General features: G+C 40.7%; 1 protein-coding gene across 1 annotated transcript in view; it reads left to right on the top strand.

Moving 5' to 3' along the window:
- LOC117421151 (glutamate receptor ionotropic, delta-2-like) overlaps window positions 1-23,465 on the top strand; it is a 662,598-nt gene that overhangs the window by 613,967 nt on the left and 25,166 nt on the right. The window contains exon 14 of the mRNA XM_034035144.3: window positions 11,207-11,373. Coding sequence (XP_033891035.1) covers window positions 11,207-11,373 — 167 coding nt within the window. The remainder of the gene's footprint in view (window positions 1-11,206; window positions 11,374-23,465) is intronic.

The raw sequence follows: 23,465 nt of genomic DNA, 5'->3' as shown, positions 1-23,465 counted from the left end.
GCCAAATAGTAATCGATTAACTGGACACACAAAATATGATCGTTTGAATAAATATCGTTGATTGTACTGCCCACATAAATTGTCGACATGATTATTTTAATATCATTGCTGTTAAGTAAAAGCTTGTGCACAACAATGGACTGTGAGGGGTAATTAACTGTAATAGATATACTGATGCACAATGCAATTGCAACAGTCTAAGTTTTACATCAATAGCTCATTGGGCATATACATAGTGTTATTTACATTTTAAATAGTGAGCAGATAGGGTTGTTGATTGTTTGAGTAGTATTGTTCCTTGGGATAACAAAATACTGAGCTCAAGTCATGTGATTTCATAAAAACGCCAGGTCCTCAGTGTTTGGTATTTCGAGTTGAGTTAAAATTAGTTGATTAAGAATCTTTATAAATAGCCATTCGAAAAGATGCAAGAACAGAAAAAGACACAACCATGTCCCACTTGAGTAATGAAGATCATCTTGTTGCTATCGGCGTGATTGAAGGTGGCCTGTCTGTGAGAGAAGTTGCTGGAGAATGAGATGTTCTGCTTCAACAATCAGCTAGTCCAGAGAAACCAGGAAACCAGCTCTGTGAGGGACAAGCCACGTTCTGGAAGGCAGAGGGTCATCACACCGGCCCAGGACCGTCACATCCGACTGATCCATCTGCGTAATCGTTTTCAGACTGCAGTGACTACCGCACGAGAAATCCTAAGAAGAAATAACCCCTGCATCAGCAGAATGACTGTAGCACGCCGTTTGCATGAAAACGATTTGCATGCTCGGAAGCTGTTCAGGTGAGAGACGAAATCACCGTCTTCTGTGGGCAAGAGAACATCTGAGGTGGCGGCAGAGAGAGTGGAGTGTTTTATTCATGGATGAATGCCGTTTTCTCTTGACAGACCTGATGGGAGACAACGTGTGTGGAGACGTCATGGTGAGCGTTATGCTGACTGTTGCATTGTTCAAGCCAACCGATGGGGCGGTGGAAGTGTGATGATGTGGGGAGGAATCTCCTTTAACACAAGAACGCCTTTGGTGCAGATTGAGGGCAACCATACTGCTGAGCGATACATTGACGAAGTCCTTGTGGCAACAGTTTTTCTGTTCCTGCAAGCCAATCTGGAAGTGTTGATTTTCCAGGACAATGCAAGACCACACAGTGCTAGGATTACTATTATTATTATTATTATTATTATTATTATTATTATTATTATTATTATTTATTTCTTAGCAGACGCCCTTATCCAGGGCGACTTACAATTGTTACAAGATATCACATTATACATTATTTCACATTATACAGATATCACATTATTTTTACATACAATTACCCATTTATACAGTTGGGTTTTTACTGGAGCAATCTAGGTAAAGTACCTTGCTCAAGGGTACAACAGCAGTGTCCCCCACTGGGGATTGAACCCACAACCCTCTGGTGAAGAGTCCAGAGCCCTAACCACTACTCCACACTGCTGCCCCACGACTTCAAGAAAACAATGTCAAGGTCTTGTCGTGGCCAGCTTTTTCTCCTGACCTGAGTCCAATTGAACATCTGTGGGACCAAATCACCAGTGCCATCCACAGGAAACAACTGCGACCAGCCAACCTTCGCCAGCTGGCTGTAGCTGCACAGTGTAGTGTGCAAGGTATATTTTTATTTGGACTATTTTGAGTTGTAATTATATAATACCTTATTTGAATTCAAAATCATGTAGGACCCACCTCTATTGAAATAATCAGACTGGACACCACTTCTAGTGAATACAAAGGAACAGTTTTATTGGAAATAAAACTAAATAAAGGACACATTAAAGGTGCAATAACTAAACTAAAGTAATACAGAAAGGAAGAATAAACTAAACAGTACAGAAAGGAAAATATAAACGACACCCCACTCCCGGTAACTAATTAGCAATCCAGAGCAACCTATGGCAGATTCCTTTAAAGGTTACAACCACATTCCTGACAGTTACTTAAGACGAAGGTTAGTCTTAACAGGGGTATCGTTAGTAACACAAATATTTACTTTCATTAATATTTGATCATCAAAGCATTGTTAAATCAATCTCATATAGATGTTTTGTTTCAGAAGGCAGCTCTCACTCTTGCGAGATAAAGACGCTGTTTGCATCCAGACAACCTTACGAGAATTATCTATTATCAAGACAGCTAATTTGGAATCTAGCTTTAAATGCAGAATGATAATTGCCTTGAAAAACCCACATCAATTTGTATGAATAAAACAGTTACTATAGTGTTCATTAACACAAAACATTAATTTTACTTTAAGGTCTGCTTATTCTCGAGTTCATAAGAAGATAAAAATACTACATGCTGAATACTTAACAGACTTTTGCTGCCTCTTCCAGCTGATCTGTACGTCATCCAAAACAGGCGCTCAAAGGCTCTCCTGCCGACAAAGAAAGTCCAGGTTCCAAGGTCAGTCATACTTGCGTTGTGTCTGCACACCAGGGGATGAAATAAATGTTTTTGCAAAAACAAGAGTCATTAACTATTTACGTATTCCACTGAAACAGCAATTCCTCCACTAATACGTGCATTCTTTGTCCGGTTATGTCTGGGATATTCCACCGCAAACTCTGGCACTGTTAGCTTAATAAAAGACTGAATACATTTCAATCTCTGTCGACTTCAAATGATATGTCCAACTATTCCTCTGGTGGTCAGTCAGGGCTAAGTTAGAGATTTGATTCCAAGTACTTTTAGGATTCTAGACATCTTACGCTGCGCACTCCCACACCAAGGCAAAGACTGGGGTTGTTATCCCCTGTCAGTTTTTCTGAAAACTGTATCTCTGTTCAAGCCGATCGCAGACTGTGGGTCTTCAGATTGTCAAAGTTTAGAGCCTTGTTCTGCATGTCAGGGAGCCCCGATTGAAAGTCACGCTCGTCCTTTTCTACTCCTCTCTTCACCCCGGTGATTGGATAGTTTGTTTATTTGGGGCTGTGCTCGAGTCCACGTAGAGTGTTTTCCTATTGGCTGCTCTCGTTCCGAGACGGCTTGCAGTGTTCTCAATTGGTCCGCTGTTTTTCCCCTGTTGGCTGTATTTATGAGGTGGACTGTTTTCTGTCCGAGGTGTCAAAACATTCGAAATTGTCTGGTTTGTACCCTCTTGGAAGACACCCCTGGTCCCAAATGATTTATTCAGCGATGGTAAACCCCTTGTCCAGTATTTAGTTTAAAACTCTTTTTAAAAGCATTATTTGTCAGTGGGGGAGTTTGTGACAAGAAAACATAAACAGAATGATATTATGACCCAACCTGACACTACAACAGGAATAGTGGCGGAACATCCCACAGCAGTCTATCCAGAGGCTGATCAGGTCTATACGTTAATGTTGCCAGAATTGTGGTAATGCTCAGGGAGGTCATACCCGATACTAACTTTGTAATGTTTTCATTTTGACAGTGTGTCACGTTTCATACTGAAAACTTATCATGATTCTTTGATCTGTATTTTTGTTCATATTTTCTGTGATTTTGTTTGATATGCATGTTTAAAATATTTGATTAAATCCTGTAGACTTGAGTGTTGCGTTTCTTTTGTGCATCAGTATAGCTTTGCACGTGGTACTGTACCGGCATAAAAATGTTTTATCAAGAGATGTGCAAACCTGTTCCTTTGAAACGATGAACCAGATACAGATATCAAGGATCCGGTTCCAGTGAGTACAATTTAGTTTTTAATAAAACTGATTATTAAAAAACATAAAACAATTAATTATCAAAGACTATTATATTCTATCAAAATACATTTGATAACTATAATGGACACATTCATACTTAGAAAAAAAACCTGAAAAAAACATCCACTTAGCTAGACTATATATTTCCGTTTTGTTGTCCTTTTGGACTACTGTCTGATCGTGGCTGTGATGAGTTTAGTTTGACTTATTCTGTGATTGTTGTGGTCTTTCTAATGGTTTTTATGCTGATGTAGAACTGTAGGACTAGTGCTTGTTTGTATGTATTGTAACCGGTTGGTATTAGTTACGTATTATTCGTAGGATTGCCAGAAGGTGTAGAACAGGGTGAACAGATGGACGCCACACAGGAAATGCAAAACTACAGTGATTTTTATTGTGCCGCTGCTCTTCCTGCGTTATCCACAACACAAATACAGAGTGTCCCTGTAGTTTTGAGGGAGTGAATCATACAAACGTTTTTGAGTCTGACCCTCAGTCAAGTTCTCAACAAGTACTATAGTTCAGGATTGGTCTCAGGTCCGTCGCTCACCGTCCACTTAGACCTCCTGGCGTGGAATTGCAAGGTGAGTATGTTCAGCTTTCTAATGGGTACTCCCAACCATTATAATCCACAGTTACTTTAATCCTGCTTTGCGTAGTCTTCCTCAAGTCCCCTCTAGAGGCAGTATACAGTCAGGCCACCCCTCCTCCAGTGAGTAAGTTGGTTCAGCTCTGCCTCTCCTGGTTTACAGAGGTCCTGCACTGCAGGGTGGACACGACTGCCCCTCCTGGTACTTGGTGGAAGTGTCCTTCATATGCTACAGGACTTAAAGTTAAAAAATATACCGTCCAGGGACTAATCCTAGCAACTAATAAAACAGTACTTAAATAAAGCACACAGTGTTTTCCTTTCACTGTTCACCGTGTGCGCCAATATCTCTGCTCCTCTCAGCCTTTGTCCCCCGTAGCTCAGAGATTTAACACTCACTGACTTATATGCATTGTAAATCCACTCCGTTGAGTTAAAACTATTAAACACGCTGTTACTTCAAGTCCCACAGTCTGTATAGGAACAGACGCGCACTTTCTGCGTGCACCAGCAGTGTGGAATTTTCCACCAGCGTCCTCAGTGTTGTGAGTGCACCGAAGGAAACTTAACAGTCAGTCCCGCATAGAATGCAAGTTCCCTCTACCACATTAACCCAGACCGTCTGTTTGGTAACAGCGAATCAATAACAATGCAAACCTGGTTTACATACCCTTCCTTCAAGCAACTGTACTTCGTCCAGCTTGAAAGACGTTTTAATTGCTGGTTGTTTTTATAAATCCGACTTGCCTCTTCAGGTTAATAAAAGAAGACTTACAGCTTTCCTTCTTCATAAACTGAACTGTGCTTCGTTGTTCAATTTAAATTTTCCACCGTACGCCGTCTCCAACTACTTCACTCCAATTTTAATACTGTAGACTTTCGCCGTCTCTACAATCAACACGGAACTCTCCACCGTTCCTACGACCCCCCCTCTCATTAGCTTCGCCAGTCAATTTAAACCTGCGTTCATTACCCAGTATGCATTGACTGGTCACGCTAATGATTATGTGTTCTGTAGTTCACTCTATTGCTTACTTCTCTACAACGGGATTTTTAAAGACACAGCAACACATTCATCTCAATACATCCATGTATTCAGCGCTTTCGTTTTGGTACAACCGTTCTTTTTACTTAATTTACTTTATTGTACCCTCTGTGTACCTCATTCCTTCTACAGTATATAAGATGCCCCCGCTCCCCCCCCCCTTCCTTCTTCTCACACATTGACATACAGACATGTTTTTCTAAATAATTTGGGAACTGGAATCCGACTCAAAATACCCGGTTCCAATGTCAGAGATCCGGTTCGGACCCGATTCCAAAAATCTCCTTAAATGCACATCATTAGTTTTATCGGCTGTGGGCGGCACTGATTGTACGTACATCGACTACAGTAGATGCAGTCATCAATCAGGAAATGCAGACAGAGCATATAGCCCAGTATGAAAAATACATCATAAAAAACATAAACAGTATTATTCCCAGGTTTAACAGAAACTTCAAAGAAGCGCAAATTATATACAGTCAGTTTTCTTCAATATGCACAATTTATTTACATGTTGTTTGCCAGGAATACAAACCTGTTGTCCTGCTCTGGATCCAAGGTGGCGTGCTTTTTGTTTACATCGAATACACAGTGGGTGCGTACTTACAAAACATTTTCAAAACTGATTCGCTGGTAGGATGGGACCAGCAAATCAGATGCTAGTTAGACCAGCAGGAAAAGAAGAGCACGCCTAATGCTTGTCTTTCGCAGAAATACTGTAAATAGCAAGGCAGGGTGTTCCGTGCAGTTTCTTTGATGAACTTAAATGTTATTAACTATGCATGTTACAAATATGGTATTATTTAATTGATTATCCAGTATTTACATCGATGTACTGTATATAATGAGGAATGGAATCGATCGAAAAATCGATTTTCGATTTAATCGTAGCAGCCCTAGTACACTGCATTGCTTTCCGCAATGTGAGACATGCAAGGCCAGTCTACCTATTGAGGACAAGCACAGCAGATGCTTTTCCTGCCTGTGGCCAGAGCATGCCAAGAAGGTACTGGCTAATCGCAGCTTATGCGAGTTTTGTGCACCTTTCTCCAAGCGCATGCTTGAAAAGCGGCTATCCCGCAGCTCTACGGAGTGCTCTGTGTCCCTTATGCCTGCTAAGTGCTCTTCCCCACAAGCAATCTGCAGACTCAGAACAAATGGAAAAGCTCTGGGCAGCTGTTTCTCACCAAGGAACTGTTCTGCGCAGAATTACTGTGGGAACATTCGGCATCGCATTCCCCGTCTGTCCCCTTGGGGCCCCAGGGGGCTACGAGCGCAGATTGACCACAGGTGGGCGAACAGGAGCTGGCGTTCCTGTCTGAGGACGTGGAGTCTGACAGTGCATCTCCTGCAGCCGCTGATGAGGAGGGCCACTGCAATACAGCCCTGTCCTACAGAAGGCAATACAAGGCAGTCAATTTTCAATGATGAGCCTACCACATCTTCCGTATCACCCCAGTTCACTCCAGCTCCTGCTGTTTCCCGGTCGATGGACGCCCTATATAGGGTGCATGATGAGGAGAAGCTGGGCCTAGCCCATTATCTGCCAGCTGAGGCTTCTATTGCCACCTTTGTCCAGGTGCCTAATTTAGCACTCCTATCCAAGGACCTGAAGAAGCAGTGCCGGGCCTCTGAGGTGATCCTCAAGCGCACCTATTCAGCCAGTGTGTTCGTCGCACGGCTAGGCAACTATAGTAGCATCCTGGTAGCCTACCAGTACCATTTGCTGAGGTCCCTTTCTGAGAGCCACAGGTCCTCACCACAACAGTTGGATGAGCTGCACCTGGTTAACAAGAACCTGCTCAGTGCCTCCAAATTCAATGGGCAGGCTGTGGGTAGAAACCTGGCTGCGCTGCAAGCTGCACATAGGCAGCTTTGGTTTTCCCAGGTAACATGTGCCCAATGGGGACAAGGCATTGCTGTTGGATGCCCGCTGCAGGAGGGGAACCGGCCCACAGAGGCTTTAATAGGTTCCACCGCCCTGCGCAGACCAAGCCACAGGCCAAGCAGCAGCCCTAGGAGTTTGCTGCCAGAGGCCCAGTGCACCTTTTCACAGAGCCATCTGGAGTATTGCCGTCAATGCACCACGGACATCAGGGTGCTTCCTACCATTCAGACCAGCTATTCTGTAATTCAAGCAAGTCTCCCTTTTGGGGTGTGACTATAACATCTGTCACAGACTCGCAAGACACCGCTGTGGTGTCTCAGGAGATAGCAGCTCTACTGCAAAAACTGGCTATTCGCATGATAGACTCCCTCCAGCGGGAGGAGGGTTTCTACTCCAGGTGCTTCCTAGTACCAAAGCGGGATGGTGGCCTCGACCTCAGACAAGTCAACCTGCATCTGAGCCAAAGGAGGTTCAAAATGTTGACGATGCAGTCAATCAGGCCACGCGACTGGTTCACCACGATGGACCTCAAAGACGCCTATTTCCACATCCCCATAAAACCAGCGCACAGGAAATACCTGTGGTTAGCCTTTCAGGGAACAACGTACGAGTTCTGTGTCTTGCCATTTGACCTCTCTGTAGCTCCCGGTGCCTTTTCAAAGTGCATGGAGGCTATCCTAGCCCTATTGAGATGCAAAGACATCAGACTGCTCAATTATCTGGACGACAATGATCAGTCTCCAGCACAGGCTGCGGCCCACATGGAACTTGTCACCGGTCACCTTCAATGGTTGGGTATGGTGAATCTTGCAAAGAGCCAGCTCAAACCTTCTCAGACAGCCTCCTATCTACGAGTGTGCTTGGACTCCAAGGTAATGCTGTCCACACTGTCAGATGGCAGAGTGCAGAGAATAGCCATCTGTTTGGAGCTCTTTCAGCTCAACAGAGCACTCACAGTATTGACATTCCAGAAACTTCTGGGCTTGATGGCAGCAGCTTCCCAGACCCTTCCATTGGGTCTCCTGCAAATGCACCCTGTGAAGGCCTGGTTCAACAGCAGGGTTTTTCAGCCCTCGTTGAACCGCGACCGCCTCTTGACATGTGTCTCATCACTGTCTAAAGGCACTATCTTGATAGAAACAGCCAGCCCATATACACCTCGGCATAGTGCTGGGCAGTTTCCCCAGAAGAGAGGTCGTCACCACAGACACGTCCAGTCTGCAAGGTGTGTGGAATCCACCTTGGCAGGGTCTCCACATCAGTGTGTTGGAACTGCAGGTAGTTTACCTGGCCTTGCAGAATTTTTTTCAGGAGGTTTGAGGGTACAGACAACACAACAGTAGTGGCTACATCAACCACTATGGCGGTCTCAGGTCACCCAGTCTCCATTGTGTGGCCCGCATACTTTTGCTCTGGGCACACGAGAACCTCCTCTCACTGCAGGCAGTACATCTGCTTGGGGTGACAAACAGGGCAGGGGACCTCCTCTCAAGGAGGGTCCCCAGCAGCTCAGAGGTGCTGAGCTGGAAGAGGATCAGGAGAGCAGAGTTAGATCTTTTTGCCTCCCAGGAATCAACCCACTCTCCCCTCTGGTTCTCTGTAATAGAAGGCAGGGACCCACTGGCAATAGTTGTCTTGGCACACCAGTGGCCAAGGCAACTGTTATCTGCCTTCCCACCACTCACCCTGCTCCGGCTGTGTCTGGAGAAAATCAGACAGGACTGGGCCAAGGTGCTCCTAGTAGCCCCTTATTGGCCCAGGAGACTGATTTTCAATCCTGATGCAGCTCCTGAGCGGCCAGACGTTGAGACTGCTGACGCAATGTTTGCAGGACCTTCTCGACGAAGGGAAATCCCCCTCCACGTTAAAAGTCTATCTGGCAGCCATTCCGGCTTGCCATGTCAAAATTGACTCGGTCTCCCCAGGAGCTCACTTCCTGGTGGGACAATTTTTGAAAGGGGCTCAGTGATTTCGGCCGTTTATGAAGGACATTTTTCCTCGCTGGAGGGTAAACTTGGTGCTTAATGCATGGATTATCTATTTGAGCCCATGCATTCAGCTGAGCTGAAATTTTTATCGCTTAAAGCAGCTTTCTTGCTTTCTATCACCTCTGTAATACGGGTGAATGAGATGTAGACATTATCTATAGAGTAAGACTGCCAGGACAGAGGCCACGCTCCATACCAATCCTGCCTTTTTGACGAAGACAATCTCAGTATTGCATGTCAACCAGTCTCTGGAATTGCAGGCTGTCCACCCACCTCCTTTCCAATCTGACAGAGAGCAGCAGCTCCATATGCACTGCTCAGTGCAGGCCCTGGCGTACTACGTTGACAGGATAAAAAGTTGGAGGCAGTCTGAACAATTTTTTGTCTGCTATGGGGCGAAGTCCCATGGTCAAGCCTTGTCTAAGCAGCTAAGTGGATAGCAGATACGGTCAGGACAGCCTATGAGCTGGCCATCTTGCTCCCTCCATAAAAGCTCACTGCCCATTCCACCAGGGGCATGGCGACTTCTTGGGCTCTATTCCAGGGTGCACCAGTCAAGGACATATGCAATGCGGCGGTGTTAGCTACTCCCCACACCTTCACTAGGTTCTACAGGCTGAATGGCGTGGATCCTCAAAACCTTGTTTTTTTTTAACTAGAGGGTTAGGGGCGGCTTCCCAGTCTACCCTTACAACACAGGCATAAAGGTGAGTTTGTCCCTCAATTTTTTCACCCTAGCTATTTGTTACCGGGGTTCCGTATGGTAATGCACAAGGCAGCCTCTCGGCTTAACCTTTTAGCCTACCAGTCATTCTGCAATATTGCCCTTGCAATGGCTTTGGTACACTCACCCATATGGTAATGGTTTCGTACTTGAAAGGGAATGTTAGATTATTGTCATAACCCTGGTTCCCTGAAATAGAAATGTAACCATTAACTTTCATGTCCATGATTGCAGCAGGCTTGAAGGAAAAATGACGCTGAGATCTGTGAGTGCAGTGCCTTCGTGCCCTTGTGGGGCGGGCCACGACTGCATCACAGACTCGCAGAGCAGCTTTGGTATACAATATTAAGGTTTCGGGTCTTTAGGAGGTGAATACCCATACGGTAATGGTTGCATTTCTATTTCAGGGAACCAGGGTTATGATAATAACTTAACGTTGCGTCCCTTGCATCCCCCCTGACGCAGGCCCTGGTGGGAAATGCAGACAAGTAGGGTAGCCTATTGTAGATTTACTACCAATATTTAAAAAATGTACTGGTACTGAACTAAACATTTTGACTGGATCATTTTTATATCATTAACCTAAAGTGCTGGTTTTATCCATGTTCATAGACTACACGGATCAGAGTTGCTGAAGCTACTGTTCTGTAGGAAAACTTATATGTATTATATATGTACCTGTATAATAGGTTTATAATAAATATATATACAGTCAAAAATGTTTAGCAAATACTACAAGGATAGTACACCGCGCTTTCTTAAGCCTGGTACCATTAGGCTCAGAGAATTGCTCTTTTCAATTATGTTAGTGTGCCCTTTTCGTAGGAAGATGTATTTCAAGAGAACCCTCTCCTCTGGTCATTATCGGGTTCAGTGGTGATGTTTTGCTTTTATTGCTGGGATTTGATATTGTTGTTTTGACAATTGCCATTAAAAAAAGAAAACAAACCATGAATTCTAATTTAGGTTCAGAACTAATGGCTTGTAAACAGGGAATTCCTCATTGAAACTTTTAGCTTCTGATTAACTAGGTGACCCTTGAGCATCTCTCGCCACTCCTTAGAGACTCAATCTCTGCCAGCTGTGTAACCACAAACCAATGTAAATGAGCAGGTATTGTGCAAGCTGTTTTGGCCAGAACAGTGCATATGAAGTTATGTAGAATTATTTTTCACCATATAGTGAGAGTGTGGTCTTTTTATTGCAATAAAATAGACACACTCTATGAATTAGTCTTTAACTCCTTGTCTGTATTTTTTACAGGTGAGATATGGAAACTTCGCCTTTATATGGGATGCAGCAGTTTTGGAATATGTGGCCATCAATGATGCAGACTGCTCTTTTTACACAGTGTGGAATAGAGTGGTTGACAGAGGATATGGAATTGCCCTACAACATGGCAGTCCCTATAGAGAGATATTTTCTCAAAGGTAGGAGATTTTTTTTCTACATACATGTTGCAAGAAAGCTTTTAATGAATAATGATATTAACGTTGACTAAAATAAGTAAATAATAATTAAAAATAGTATTAAAATATGCAAGTCGTTCATTAAAAGCTGCACATAATTTGTTGTTGCTGTTAAGTTTCTTAAAAAAAAGCTTTAGGGAAATCAAAAACACAATGTAATCATATGTCAACCAAAAGTGTTCCCTACGGACATAGTCAATTTGAGAAATTATTGGCCCAGAAAGAGAACAAGATGACTTTTTAAATGAAATACTCACAGCTTGAGTTAAGATGAAGGTGTTTACTGCACTGAAGCGCTCTGTCATTTCAGCAGAGTCAGGTGGGATGCTGTGCTACTTCAGCCTTAGACTACATGCTTCTTTTAACCCAAGTCCTCTATGGACCAGAGATACTGCAGATATCCAAGACATTTACAAATGTTTAGTGGATTCTAAAGAAACTGTTCTTAACATGAACAAAAACATGAAGACATGTTGTTGTTGTTGTAATGATTAGACCTTGCAGTCAATACTTTTGCCTACATGGTAATTAATGAAAGTATCTTTTTGTCCAGAAGAGGTTTTAAAACTAAGTACACAGTAAGAGAAAATGGGTTTCTCGGTGACATCATTCTCTGTAAAATTCAAAGTGTAGTTTAGTACAGTGTGTCCCACTAAGTCCCACTAATGATTTGTATTAGGTACTGTATGGATGCTCTTTTTATGTTAATCTCAGGTAGGGCTTGAAGTTTTATTTTTGATCCCTTTAAACTTATTTTGAGCTGATTTCTGTTTCCTAATTAAACTCTGTTAAAAGCTGTTAATTACAAAACAATGTCACTTGTTTTTACCTTCATATCTTGTTTTGCTTAATTTTTATTTCAAACAGACAAGACAAATTACGTTAATTGCTCATCGATGATCCTAATTGCATTTCATTCTTGCAGTCGCCTAGTTTATTGTTGTGCTTTTGTTATTATCACTTGTTGAATAGAGTCGTCCTGACAGATTTTCTTTTCAGCATAAAATACCCAGTATGGAGTGTACACTGATAGCAAGTCCATCATTTTAAAGCTCCTTGATTTTGTAACAAAAAAAAAATCTTAAACCCAGTCTTTAATTAGTAGTTGTCTCTTTATTAGGATGTAGAGACAGCTTAACAACCACTAATTAACATTTAAAGGCAGTGTGGAAGGGTGAGGAATTCACTGACACAGGAGACAGAAAATTGGAGTTTCTAAACACCACTAGGGTGCACGATTTGTTGTGGCCACAAGGTGGCACTGTTGTTACCAGCAATGGTATAAGCGACTAACAGATCACCTTCAGTGCACACGCAGGTGCATAAAATAATAATCAAAAACAGAAGATACAAAGAAAAAGAGAAAATAAAACACTAGTAATCAAAACTACAAAATAAAGATGCTGCACTCTACAGCGTTACCCCGACGTCGCTATCCGCACGGCCCGGGTCTTCGTCCTATGCTCACACGTTCCCTCAACCTGATATACTTTCCGGGGGTCTGCCCAAGTTTTGCCCCGCTACTAAAAAAAATCATTTTTCTTTCTTTTTATTTTGTTTTATTCTCGTTCCTCTCCGGCTGTGCTTGGTCCGGCACCAGTGCTTCCGCTGGCTCGTTTTTCGTCTTAAAGGGGCAGGTTTGAGGGAATAACAGCATTATTTTATAGGCCCAGCAATCCCCCAAGGCCCGCCTCTCAGCCACTCAGAGAGGGGGAAAGCCCTCTTCCCCACCTCTCTGTGTCACTGCCATGACTGACAGGCGGATCTTACGAGACTGCTGCCCCCTTCCTGCAGCACCATGCATACATCAGACAGTCAGCACAGATCTCCCCTGTTACAGGTAGGTAGAGGTATTGAAGATAAAAAACAAAATGTTCAAGCCCTAATCTCAGGTCAGCAGGGAACCAAGACCATTGAAGGAGTTTCAGAACCAAATTCATTTAATTTTGTCTGGATGTGAAAGATGGGGCATTTGACCTATGCTATTCAGTCCCTAGCCCTCACAGATTCTTACATAATGAAAGGATATGTATTCCCATGAAGGCAGACAGCTGCAGTGCCACTGTAACTTCAGTAGATATCCATACATGCTTCATGTTCTTGATAGAAATTGTCCTTTTATAACCTTGCCTCAAGTCAGAGAAAGCTGCCTGATTTCATGCTAGCTTAAAAAAGAACCCACAGGACCCTGTACTTCTATGGTAGAGAATTCAGCTCATATCTCTCGGCTAGGCAGTCAAGGATATAGGCCTTGAAATTAGGAATAAATATAAGTGGGGTAAGAATTCTGCTTTACAAAACAGGAGTACTACTTTCCATCAAATTTCACGAGTGTATTTCTTGTATTGTATAGAACTTCATATTCTATGGACTTGTGCTTGTGGGAACAAAGCTTTAACCCCCATTTGGGAAAAAGCTGTTCCTTAAAGCTAGTAAAACAAAAATATACCTGACTGAGCGTAGTTCAGTTCCTTTAGTGTCTCATTCAGTAATACTCCCTCATCAATCAAGACGGCGTTAACTAAACTTGAATTATGTACTGTAGGTCTTTGAACATCCACCCTATGACTTCAATGAAACTATTCTTTTACCGCAAGCACCATAACCACCCCGTAATAGTAATAGCCTTTTTTTATAGCTTCCCTACATTGTCTAGATGAAGACATTTCTGAGTCAACATAAACTCCTAGGTCTTTTTCATAGATTCCTTCTTCAGTTTCAGTATCTCCCATGTGATATTTATAATGCACATTTTTATTGCCTGCGTGCAGTACCTTACACTTTTCTCTATTAAATGTCATTTGCCATGTGTCTGCCCAGTTCTGAATGCTGTCTAGATCATTTTGAATGACCTTTGCTGCTGCAACAGTGTTTGCCACTCCTCCTATTTTTGTGTCGTCTGCAAATTTAACAAGTTTGCTTACTATACCAGAATTTAAGTCATTAATGTAAATTAGGAATAGCAGAGGACCTAATACTGATCCCTGTGGTACACCACTGGTTACCTCGCTCCATTTTGAGGTTTCTCCTCTAATCAGTACTTTCTGTTTTCTACATGTTAACCACTCCCTAGTCCATGTGCATGCATTTCCTTGAATCCCTACTGCGTTCAGTTTGAGAATTAATCTTTTTTGCGGGACTTTGTCAAAAGCTTTCTGGAAATCTAAATAAACCATGTTGTATGCTTTGCAATTATCCATTGTTGATGTTGCATCCTCAAAAAAGTCAAGCAGGTTAGTTATACACGATCTCCCTTTCCTAAAACCATGCTGACTGTCTCCCAGGATACTGACACCATATAGGTAATTTTCCATTTTGGATATAGTTTCCATAAGTTTACATATAATAGACGTCAGGCTTATTGGTCTGTAGTTACCTGGTTCAGTTTTGTCTCCCTTTTTGTGGATCAAGAGACTGTTGCATGATCTTGCTTTAGCGGTTTGTAAATAACTTATTTAATTTCTTTGAGTACAATTGGGAGAATCTCATCCGGCCCAGGGAACAGGTCGACATGTGGGTCAAATCATTTAATATATTTGCTATTTTTTTCTCTTCATCGATGATTTCGCCATTTGTATCTCTTAGACATTGTACCTCCTCTTTGAATGTTCTCTTGCTGTTATAATATTGGAAAAAACTTTTTGGAATTGGTTTTAGCCCCCTTAGCAATGCTCATTTCTATCTCTCTCTTGGCCTTTCTAACTTCCTTTTTGACTTGTGTTTGCAGTTCCATGTACTCTTTCTGTGTACTTTGTTTTTGGTCCCTTTTAAATACTCTGTAAAGTGCCTTTTTTCTGAATATTTTTTTTAATTGATCTATTAAACCATTTTGGCAATTTTGATTTAGATTTAGATTTGTCTACCTTTGGGATGTAATTGTTTTGCACCTCTAGTACTACATTTTTAAAAGACAGCCATCCTTTTTCCGTGGATGTTTTCTCTATTTTACTCCAATCTACTTCTGTTAGTTTCTGTTTCATTCCTTCATAGTTTGCCCTCCTAAAATTGTAAACCTTAGCTTTAGTCATTACTTTTGAGGTTTTTAAAAGCACTTAAAATGAGACCATGTTGTGGTCTAAGTTTGCCAATGGTTCTCTGACCTCTGTTTTAGTTATTCTGTCTTCGTTAATTGAAAAGACTAAATCAAGGCATGCCTCCCCTCTAGTCGGTACCTTGACAAATTGCGTTAGGAAGCAGTCATTTGTCATTTCCACCATTTCAATTTCGTCTGTCGTGCTCCCCACCGGGTTTTCCCATTTTATATGTGGGAAGTTGAAATCCCCCGTTAATATGGCTTCTCCTTTGCTGCACGCATTTCTAATGTCATTGTATAACAAATTATTTTGCTTGGTGCCTGAATTTGGAGGTCTATAGCATGCCCCTATTATTATGCCCTTTGAATTTTTGTCCATTATTCTGACCCATATTGATTCTGCGTTGTTTATTTCTTCCAGATTTAACACCTGGGCTTCAAGACTGTTTTTGATGTATAGCGCTACCCCTCCGCCTCTTTTGTCCTGCCTGTCTTTCCTATACAGTGTATACCCACTAATATTATATTCGTCTCCATCACTCTCAGACAACTAAGTTTCTGTAACACCTATCACATCGTAGTTACCTGTTAGTGCAGTAGCTTCAAGTTCTAACATTTTGTTCCTGGGACTTCTAGCATTTAGATAACTATATTTAATGGTTGTCTTACCTGAGTTGTTGCCCTTGTTTTGATGTAGTCTCCCTTCTGTTTTTTAGTTGATTTGTCTTCTTTTAGTTGGTATCAGCCGTCGTTCTGTATAATTTTCGACAGCATTTACATTACTACACGCAGGGCAGGATTTTCAAAAGGTCATAAATGATAAGTCCAGTGTTAATCAAGAAATCGGTATGTAGTGTTGATTTTGGCATTTTCAATCGGTCGTTATGACTTCCATTATTAAATAATCGTCCTAATGTGATTTCCGAAATTATGTTGATTTACGAAATAATGTTAATATCTTCACGAGCAGTGCTTCTGTGACTATTTCTTTTGTTTGAGTGGGAATTTAAAACCAAATCCGTTTTTAATTGTCATAATTTATCATGAGTTAATTTGCACTTGGAAAAGGAGGGTTTTAATTAACGAAAGACTATAACTCACCTTGAAACATAAATTTAAGAGACTGTGGCTGTGACACAGACGATACAGAGACTACCTAGATAATTCAATATTTGTAGTTATGGAAATATTTTAGACTTTTATGTACTTGCAGTTATGAATGAGATTTCTTCACTTGTTTTAACAATTTGTAACCTTAAGCCGGAAAAAGCTGCCCGATGACATTGCAGGCAGGGATGTATGGATGCATAAAGTACAGTGGCAATGGGGCGAATCGATAGGTGAAAAGATAAGGCTATGGCAGTAAAAAATATCTACAATTTTGGCTAGAACTTAAGGCGATGTGATTGTGAAAACCACATGAATGGAGATATGCATGTATTCTCTCTCTCTGATAAACACACACACATACACGCATACATGCATATCCACACAGTATTCCATTGACAAAATATTTACAGAACACTTAAAAACTGCTGCTATAATCATGATTAATTTAGTAATAGCGGTATCAATAAATGATATCAATATATTTTATTTACAATGGTAACCTATACTTAGGGATCTACCTAAATCGCGATTTTGCGGATTTCGCAGAAATCGTAAAATTGAGGGGTCACTGCGAAATTCACCTCTTAGGGGCCAATGCATACAAACAAGTACGGAGAGAAAAAAAAAGAAACCTTGTTTAAATGAACTACTGCACACCGCAAGCAATGTCTTCCTTCTGTAGATAGCCATTTTTTATTCCTTCGCAGTCCTGTGTGCATTGCACTTGAGCAAAAAACAAACAAACAAAAAATGTCCACAAATAACATTTACAAAAAAAATCTGCAAAGTGGTTAACGTTTTTGTTTACTATTTAAATGACAAAGAAACTGTACATTCAGACTGAGGTAATTGTTTTGCATATCTTAATGTGTCTTTGGAGAAAATACGATCAATCGCTGTTTAGCTTCAGAATCACACATTAAACAAAAGGCTACTACAGGGACTGCTGAACAGAACGTAAAATAAACAGCTTTCAGAAACCAAACTGGAAAGTCAGTGTAGACAAAAAGTATTCCTGTCTGCAAGTTAAATCAGTACTAAAACGATCCAGCACAGCCACTTCGCTTCAACCTGCTGCTTACATTTTCGCAGTTGGAATTTTAGACGCGAATATACATGTTTCCTTTGTTTTGACTCGGTACTAATAAAATAAATTATTGGATGGGACAAATAACATGACAACGAACGTGCTGCATACATTACCTTTATTAAACTATGCCAGATGCCCTTGTGTAACCGAGTTTTTGGGCTGTTTCTAATCGATTTACACATTTTATAATTTGGCAAAACTTTGCCTTAACTTCCAACCAATTCAGTGGATGCAGACGTGCAGTCTCAATGTATGGTCAAGTCAACTGCAGGGGGATGCTGCATGCCTGCCTTTAACAAATGCAAGCACTCTGTTTTAGTAAGGAAGCAAGTACCACTATTTTTAGGCTTTATAGTGTTCTGAAAAACTGTCTACTTAGGTTTATTTAATGTTTAAACAGGTCCGCGAAATGTCTGCGAAATCCTAATTTTATTCCGCAACATACCCATGAAAAATACATAAATTTACCGCAATTTAAGTAGACTTCTACCTTTACTGTGTCGCCAAAAAAAAAATAACTAACAACTACAAACACAATGACACTTCAAACGTATTTATTTATAGCCTACAATTGTACATACTAAAATACAGACAAAAGTGGATGTCAACATAAGAAAATAAATTCCAACCAATATAGATAGATTGCGTACCCCGCCCCATCCTATCTATCTATATCTATATATATATATATATTTTAATCCATGCCGTCCGATTTTTACCCACACTCCAGATAATCGTAAATCAACATTGTATATGTGAAGTTATCTAGATAAATGTACATTCTGCATGACAAAATGCACATTTTTTAAATTAAGTTTACAAATTATACAGAAAATAGATATTCCCATTATTTTTTTATTTCATTACCATTTGGCTGCTGCTCGCAGGTGAGAGAGCCGTCTCGCTGTAGTAGTTTCTATAACAGCGAATTATGCTTCCATTCATTTTTCTTGATCTCGTTAACATGCATTTTGATTAACGAGTTCCAATTATTTAGTCGTTGAGGCACGAAGTGTTGTACGTGACCTGCGACAATTAAGCTTTTTAACGAGAAATGCGTTCATTAACAACCTTATTGACTCAATTTCAAAGCATTAACAGATTGATTTAATTAACACATTTTGTTTGAAAATCACTTGCTACTAAAGCTATCGTTACTATACCACGAGTTTCATACAATAACACTGGTTTTTGAAAATCCTACCCGCAATGTCTTAACCATCTGACTTTAGCACTCTCTTTACAGGTACACAAATTTAACATTGAAAAAAACTCAAAATGAAAGTACAAAACAAACAACTTGGGCTGTTAAATGCTTAAATGATTGACTTTCTAAAAAAAATACAATTTGACTTTAAATTAATTACTTAATAATTAATAATCTTCATCCCAACAAAGCACCCTTTGAGTAGTACGAACCGGTAGATTCACTGCTCTCTGGTCCCCAGGGAGTACGAATGTACTGGTACCTTTAGCAACTTTAAACTTGAATTACTGAGCCTACAAAACTACTGATAATAAGATATTGTAACACTAGGTTTCTGTAACTCCTTTTATTGGTCTCTTGTGCCCTCTGCCAGGTATTGAATGAATTACATACAATAAACACAGTCACAAAATTGTCAACAATGTCTGTAAACCGGCGAAAATTGCTCAGTGAGAAAGAAGTATTAGTAATAATACTTAATTCAGATTCCAATTTAAATTCAAATACATACAATTCTTTCACTGAATCGGATGTCAGCGAGTGTGTCAGTGAAGAATATTTACCTTCAACATCAAGTGACAGCGAAGAGGCAGCGCCAAGCTCTGTGCGTTGCTCCACGCTTCAAGGAGTATCATACGCTGAAGCATTAGACACTCTCACTCCCTCCGCCCTGACAACCTGTTTACCCGGATATGATTTATTCGTGTCTCTCTCTCTCTTTCTCGCTCGCTCTCTCCCTCTAGTTCAGCCTTTTTTTTTGTCTTTAAGATGTGTTGTTGTGGCTGTTCCACCCCGTTGTTTATTGTTTATTGTCTACCTGTTATTTTTTAGTCAAAACCTTTCTCTATTACAAAATAAAACATTATATTTATTTGTTTTATTTATTTACGGTAAAAATGATTTGTCTGTATTTCGTCAGTATTCATTACATACATACAAACATATAGCTTTCAGCTTGTTTGTACGCTGTACTCGTAATAATCAAGTGCATGCAGAAGACAGAAAAAAAAACTCACTCCCGTAGGGCCGGCAGGGCATTTTAGAACTCAATACTCGCATTCCACAACAGAAAATAGTCCCTATGAACTAAAAATAATATTCAAGTAAAACATTTTCATTTTTTTTCAGTAAAAGGATTTTATTTTTTGATAAAGACTTAAAATAACTATAAAAACCTTGCTTAGATGTGTTTCAGTTAATTGTTCTGACTTTAAATAACTATAAAAAAATACCTTGCTTAGTTGTATATATTTGAGCCCTTCCTGCACATTCTACACAACATTGTTGCTAGGCAATTCACTCCCATTGACTCTAGCATGTACCAAACAATGCAAGAGTTTAAGGTGTTTCAAATGTTGAGTGTTGTAGAAATTCTACAGCCAAAATATGACTGTCTGGGAACCCTGCAGGACTAACATTTGTAACACAAGCTTATGAGGTGACGACTAGGAAGCAGCAACAAACTCAAACTCAGTTTAACTTGCAACATAAACAATATTATAACCCAGGGGATGAAGGCTGTAGTAATTTTAATTCTAAAGGAAGAGACATTACCTGGGCTCTCTCGTCCAGTTGAGGCCTACTCACTGTTTTTTTTCTTCGGCAAACTAGTAAACTAAGCATCTGTAAGTCCCCCTTATGGTTTTCCTTTGCAATTATCTAGTTTCCATAGAAACATGTCTAGATCTAACAAGATATGCATAGAAGAAGAAAAAAAAAGCCCCTACAAACAAGAATATTTGTGTTCAGCATTTAAAATGAGGGCTCAGTTGTACGTGCATGTCAACTCATTACTGATTTTACACACACACTCATAGTGCTTGAGTTTTAATATTAAAAAGACTATAATTAACAGCACAAATAAATAAATAGACGACAATATACTAATATTGTTATTTTCACCTCCACGTAAAATGACTGCTAAAGCCCCTTTCACATTGGCATGCTTTGCATATCAGGACCTGGTGTCATGCGGGTCAGGTATGCAATATCACACTGCTTTTGATAAAGCAGGGTTGACCCTGGGTGACAGACGCAAGTGCACAATACGTGTATCAGTGCCACAGAAGCAGCTTGTCACTGATGATTCCATCCAAGCTGCTCTTGATTGAACAGTCGTCCCAAATGTTGATTAGAGAAAATGTTTCTTCATCCCTGCTGCAATCTGGCTCATGCTGTGTCTCAATCAACAAAAATATGGCTAAACAGAAAAGTTCTTTGTGGAAGTGAAACCTTCACACAGGCTTGGCTGTTTGTTATTGCACCGGTTCACAAACGGCCGTCAAACATTTTGTCTCGCTCAACCCGGGTCAAAGCGCGTCAACCCAATCCTGAGGTGGGTCGCTGGGACCTGGGTTAACCCGGGTATGACCCAGGTACGTGGTTTCACACTATGTGGGAATGTGACCCGGATACCCAGGACCCAGGTATGAGTGTCAGTGTGAAAGGGGCTTAATTCAGTAGTATTAATAAAATGGTCATCAGTAGTGAGACATTTTACATGTGTTTTTTGTATACAGCTGTGTGACGGGGTACACTCCGCCCCTGTATTATTTGAATGTTTTGTAGGATTATTATTATTATTATTATTATTATTATTATTATTATTATTATTATTATTATTATATTTGGGATGGTGGGAAAGCCATGTTTTTATTGTTTGTTTTTAATTTAAAAACCTGTGAGAGTGTGGCTGGAGCCTCAACAAGGTAATTGTTTTATTGATAATTAATTAAGGCTCCAGCCACAGCTTAAAAGAACCCGCTCCAGGCTAATCGGGAATTTTCCTTTGAGCCAGAGACGGGAGTACTATAGAGCGAGAGAATACACCCGAAGCAACTGCTACCGCTGTACCACACGGTATTTGTTTGTTAGTTTATTTTGGCCATCGAGCCCTTTTGTTTTGTGTTAGTGTTTTGCTTATATGATTTATTATTAAAACCTGAGTGCAAACGCGTCTCGTTCCCGTACCCACCTTTACTGCCTTTGTTTTTGTGTTGCTCCTTCCTGGTCCGTGACGTCACTTCAACCACTCTGCCACAAGCTGACAAAACACAAATGTACAAAAATCTGGAGTACAAACATGTGACATCCTTAAAAAAAAGAATTACTGTATAAAGATGTTGCTATCTACAAAAAAAGCCTGTTTAAAATGACATAATTGGTACTAACGTGTGCTTACATATAGTACACATTTCAAAAAGGGAAGACAACTCCCTTTCAGTGTCAGTAAAACAGGTTGCAAAATTGGCTGAATTTGACTGTTTTTTTCCAGTGGCTGCTTATTCCAGGTCTGTCTTTTACTTACTTTAAGCCCTCTTTTTTTAAAATTAATTTTAGTCCATTTTGCGGTGTTTATTAATTAAGCAGTATATTGAAAATATCTGTTCTTGTATTTACATAAATGGCAGTGCTAAAATGATTTATTTAATTCAGGTAGGGTACATTTTGAAATTGTTGTCTATTTCAAATGCCCTGTTACACTTGAATTAAAAAGCACAGAGCACTATGTTTCTCTTTTCTAAACAACATGACAATTAAGGTAAAGTCTAGAATCAAATAAACTGATAGTTAGTGTCACTATGACCCCATAAGAGCTTGCTGCTAAAACAAGTGTCATCTAAAAGTGTTATGCCTGATATTCTGTCCTGTGCTTGGCTTTCTAGCTAGTGAATTTTTGTATGTGTCTGTAAATTTGGTTGGTGAAACATGACTTGCCTGATAGATGATAAATGCATTTGCAGGTAATGCGTGCTGTTTTTGTATAATGAATGGGAAAAGCTATTTTGAAATGATAAAATATTTCCAGGGGAAAGTGGTGTGGAAACTTTGCCATCCCATGCTGTTTTTTCTGTCTTTAAACTTGAGTTGTTCTTAGGTGCTGTGGAAGGGTGGGCGTATTCACTGACACGGGAGACAAAAGATTTTATTTGCAAACACCGCACAGGTGCCCAGATTTATTCATTTTCTTTTTATTTATTTTAGCCCGCAGAGGGCGCTTTTGTTCATGGCCTGTATACTGTCGACAGTAAAACAGGACCACAGGGTTACCAATACAGGTATACCGTTCCGTGCACCTACAAGTGCTTGAAAATAATAATGAAAACATAAGGCGAAAGAAAAAGGGAAAATAAAACACAGTCATAAAACTACAAACAAAAGTGCTGCTTATGCAGTGCCTCCACTGCCGCTAAGCCGGTCAGGACGGGCCTCCTTCCTACACTCAGTTGTTCCTATACACTGGGGTTGGCCAGGGTTCCCCATATATCTACACACGTCCCCTCAGGTACGTAATTATTTCTTTTACTTTGTAAATTAGTTTTTAAGGAAGGCTGTCCCCCTCAGCCGGGCTCGCCTGATCCTTGTTTCACTCTGGCCTCTTCTGCCAGCGTCACTGTATATCCCCAAACACGGCCAACCGAGTGCACAACCAAGCGCAGTTCTTATGGGCCGAGCAATCTCCCAAGGCCCGCCTCTCAGCCACTCAGAGAGAGGGAAAGCACACACACCCTCTTCCCCACCTCTCCGTGTCATCGCCATGACCGACAGGCGGATCTTACGAGACTGCTGCCCTCTACCTGCAGTCCCACGCATGTGTCAGATAGTCAGTCCAG

The sequence above is a fragment of the Acipenser ruthenus genome, chromosome 1 (assembly GCF_902713425.1).
Source record: "Acipenser ruthenus chromosome 1, fAciRut3.2 maternal haplotype, whole genome shotgun sequence".
Lineage (NCBI taxonomy): Eukaryota > Metazoa > Chordata > Actinopteri > Acipenseriformes > Acipenseridae > Acipenser > Acipenser ruthenus.
The sequence above is the reverse complement of the archived record's forward strand: the minus strand, read 5'-3'. Positions and strand labels throughout refer to the sequence as shown.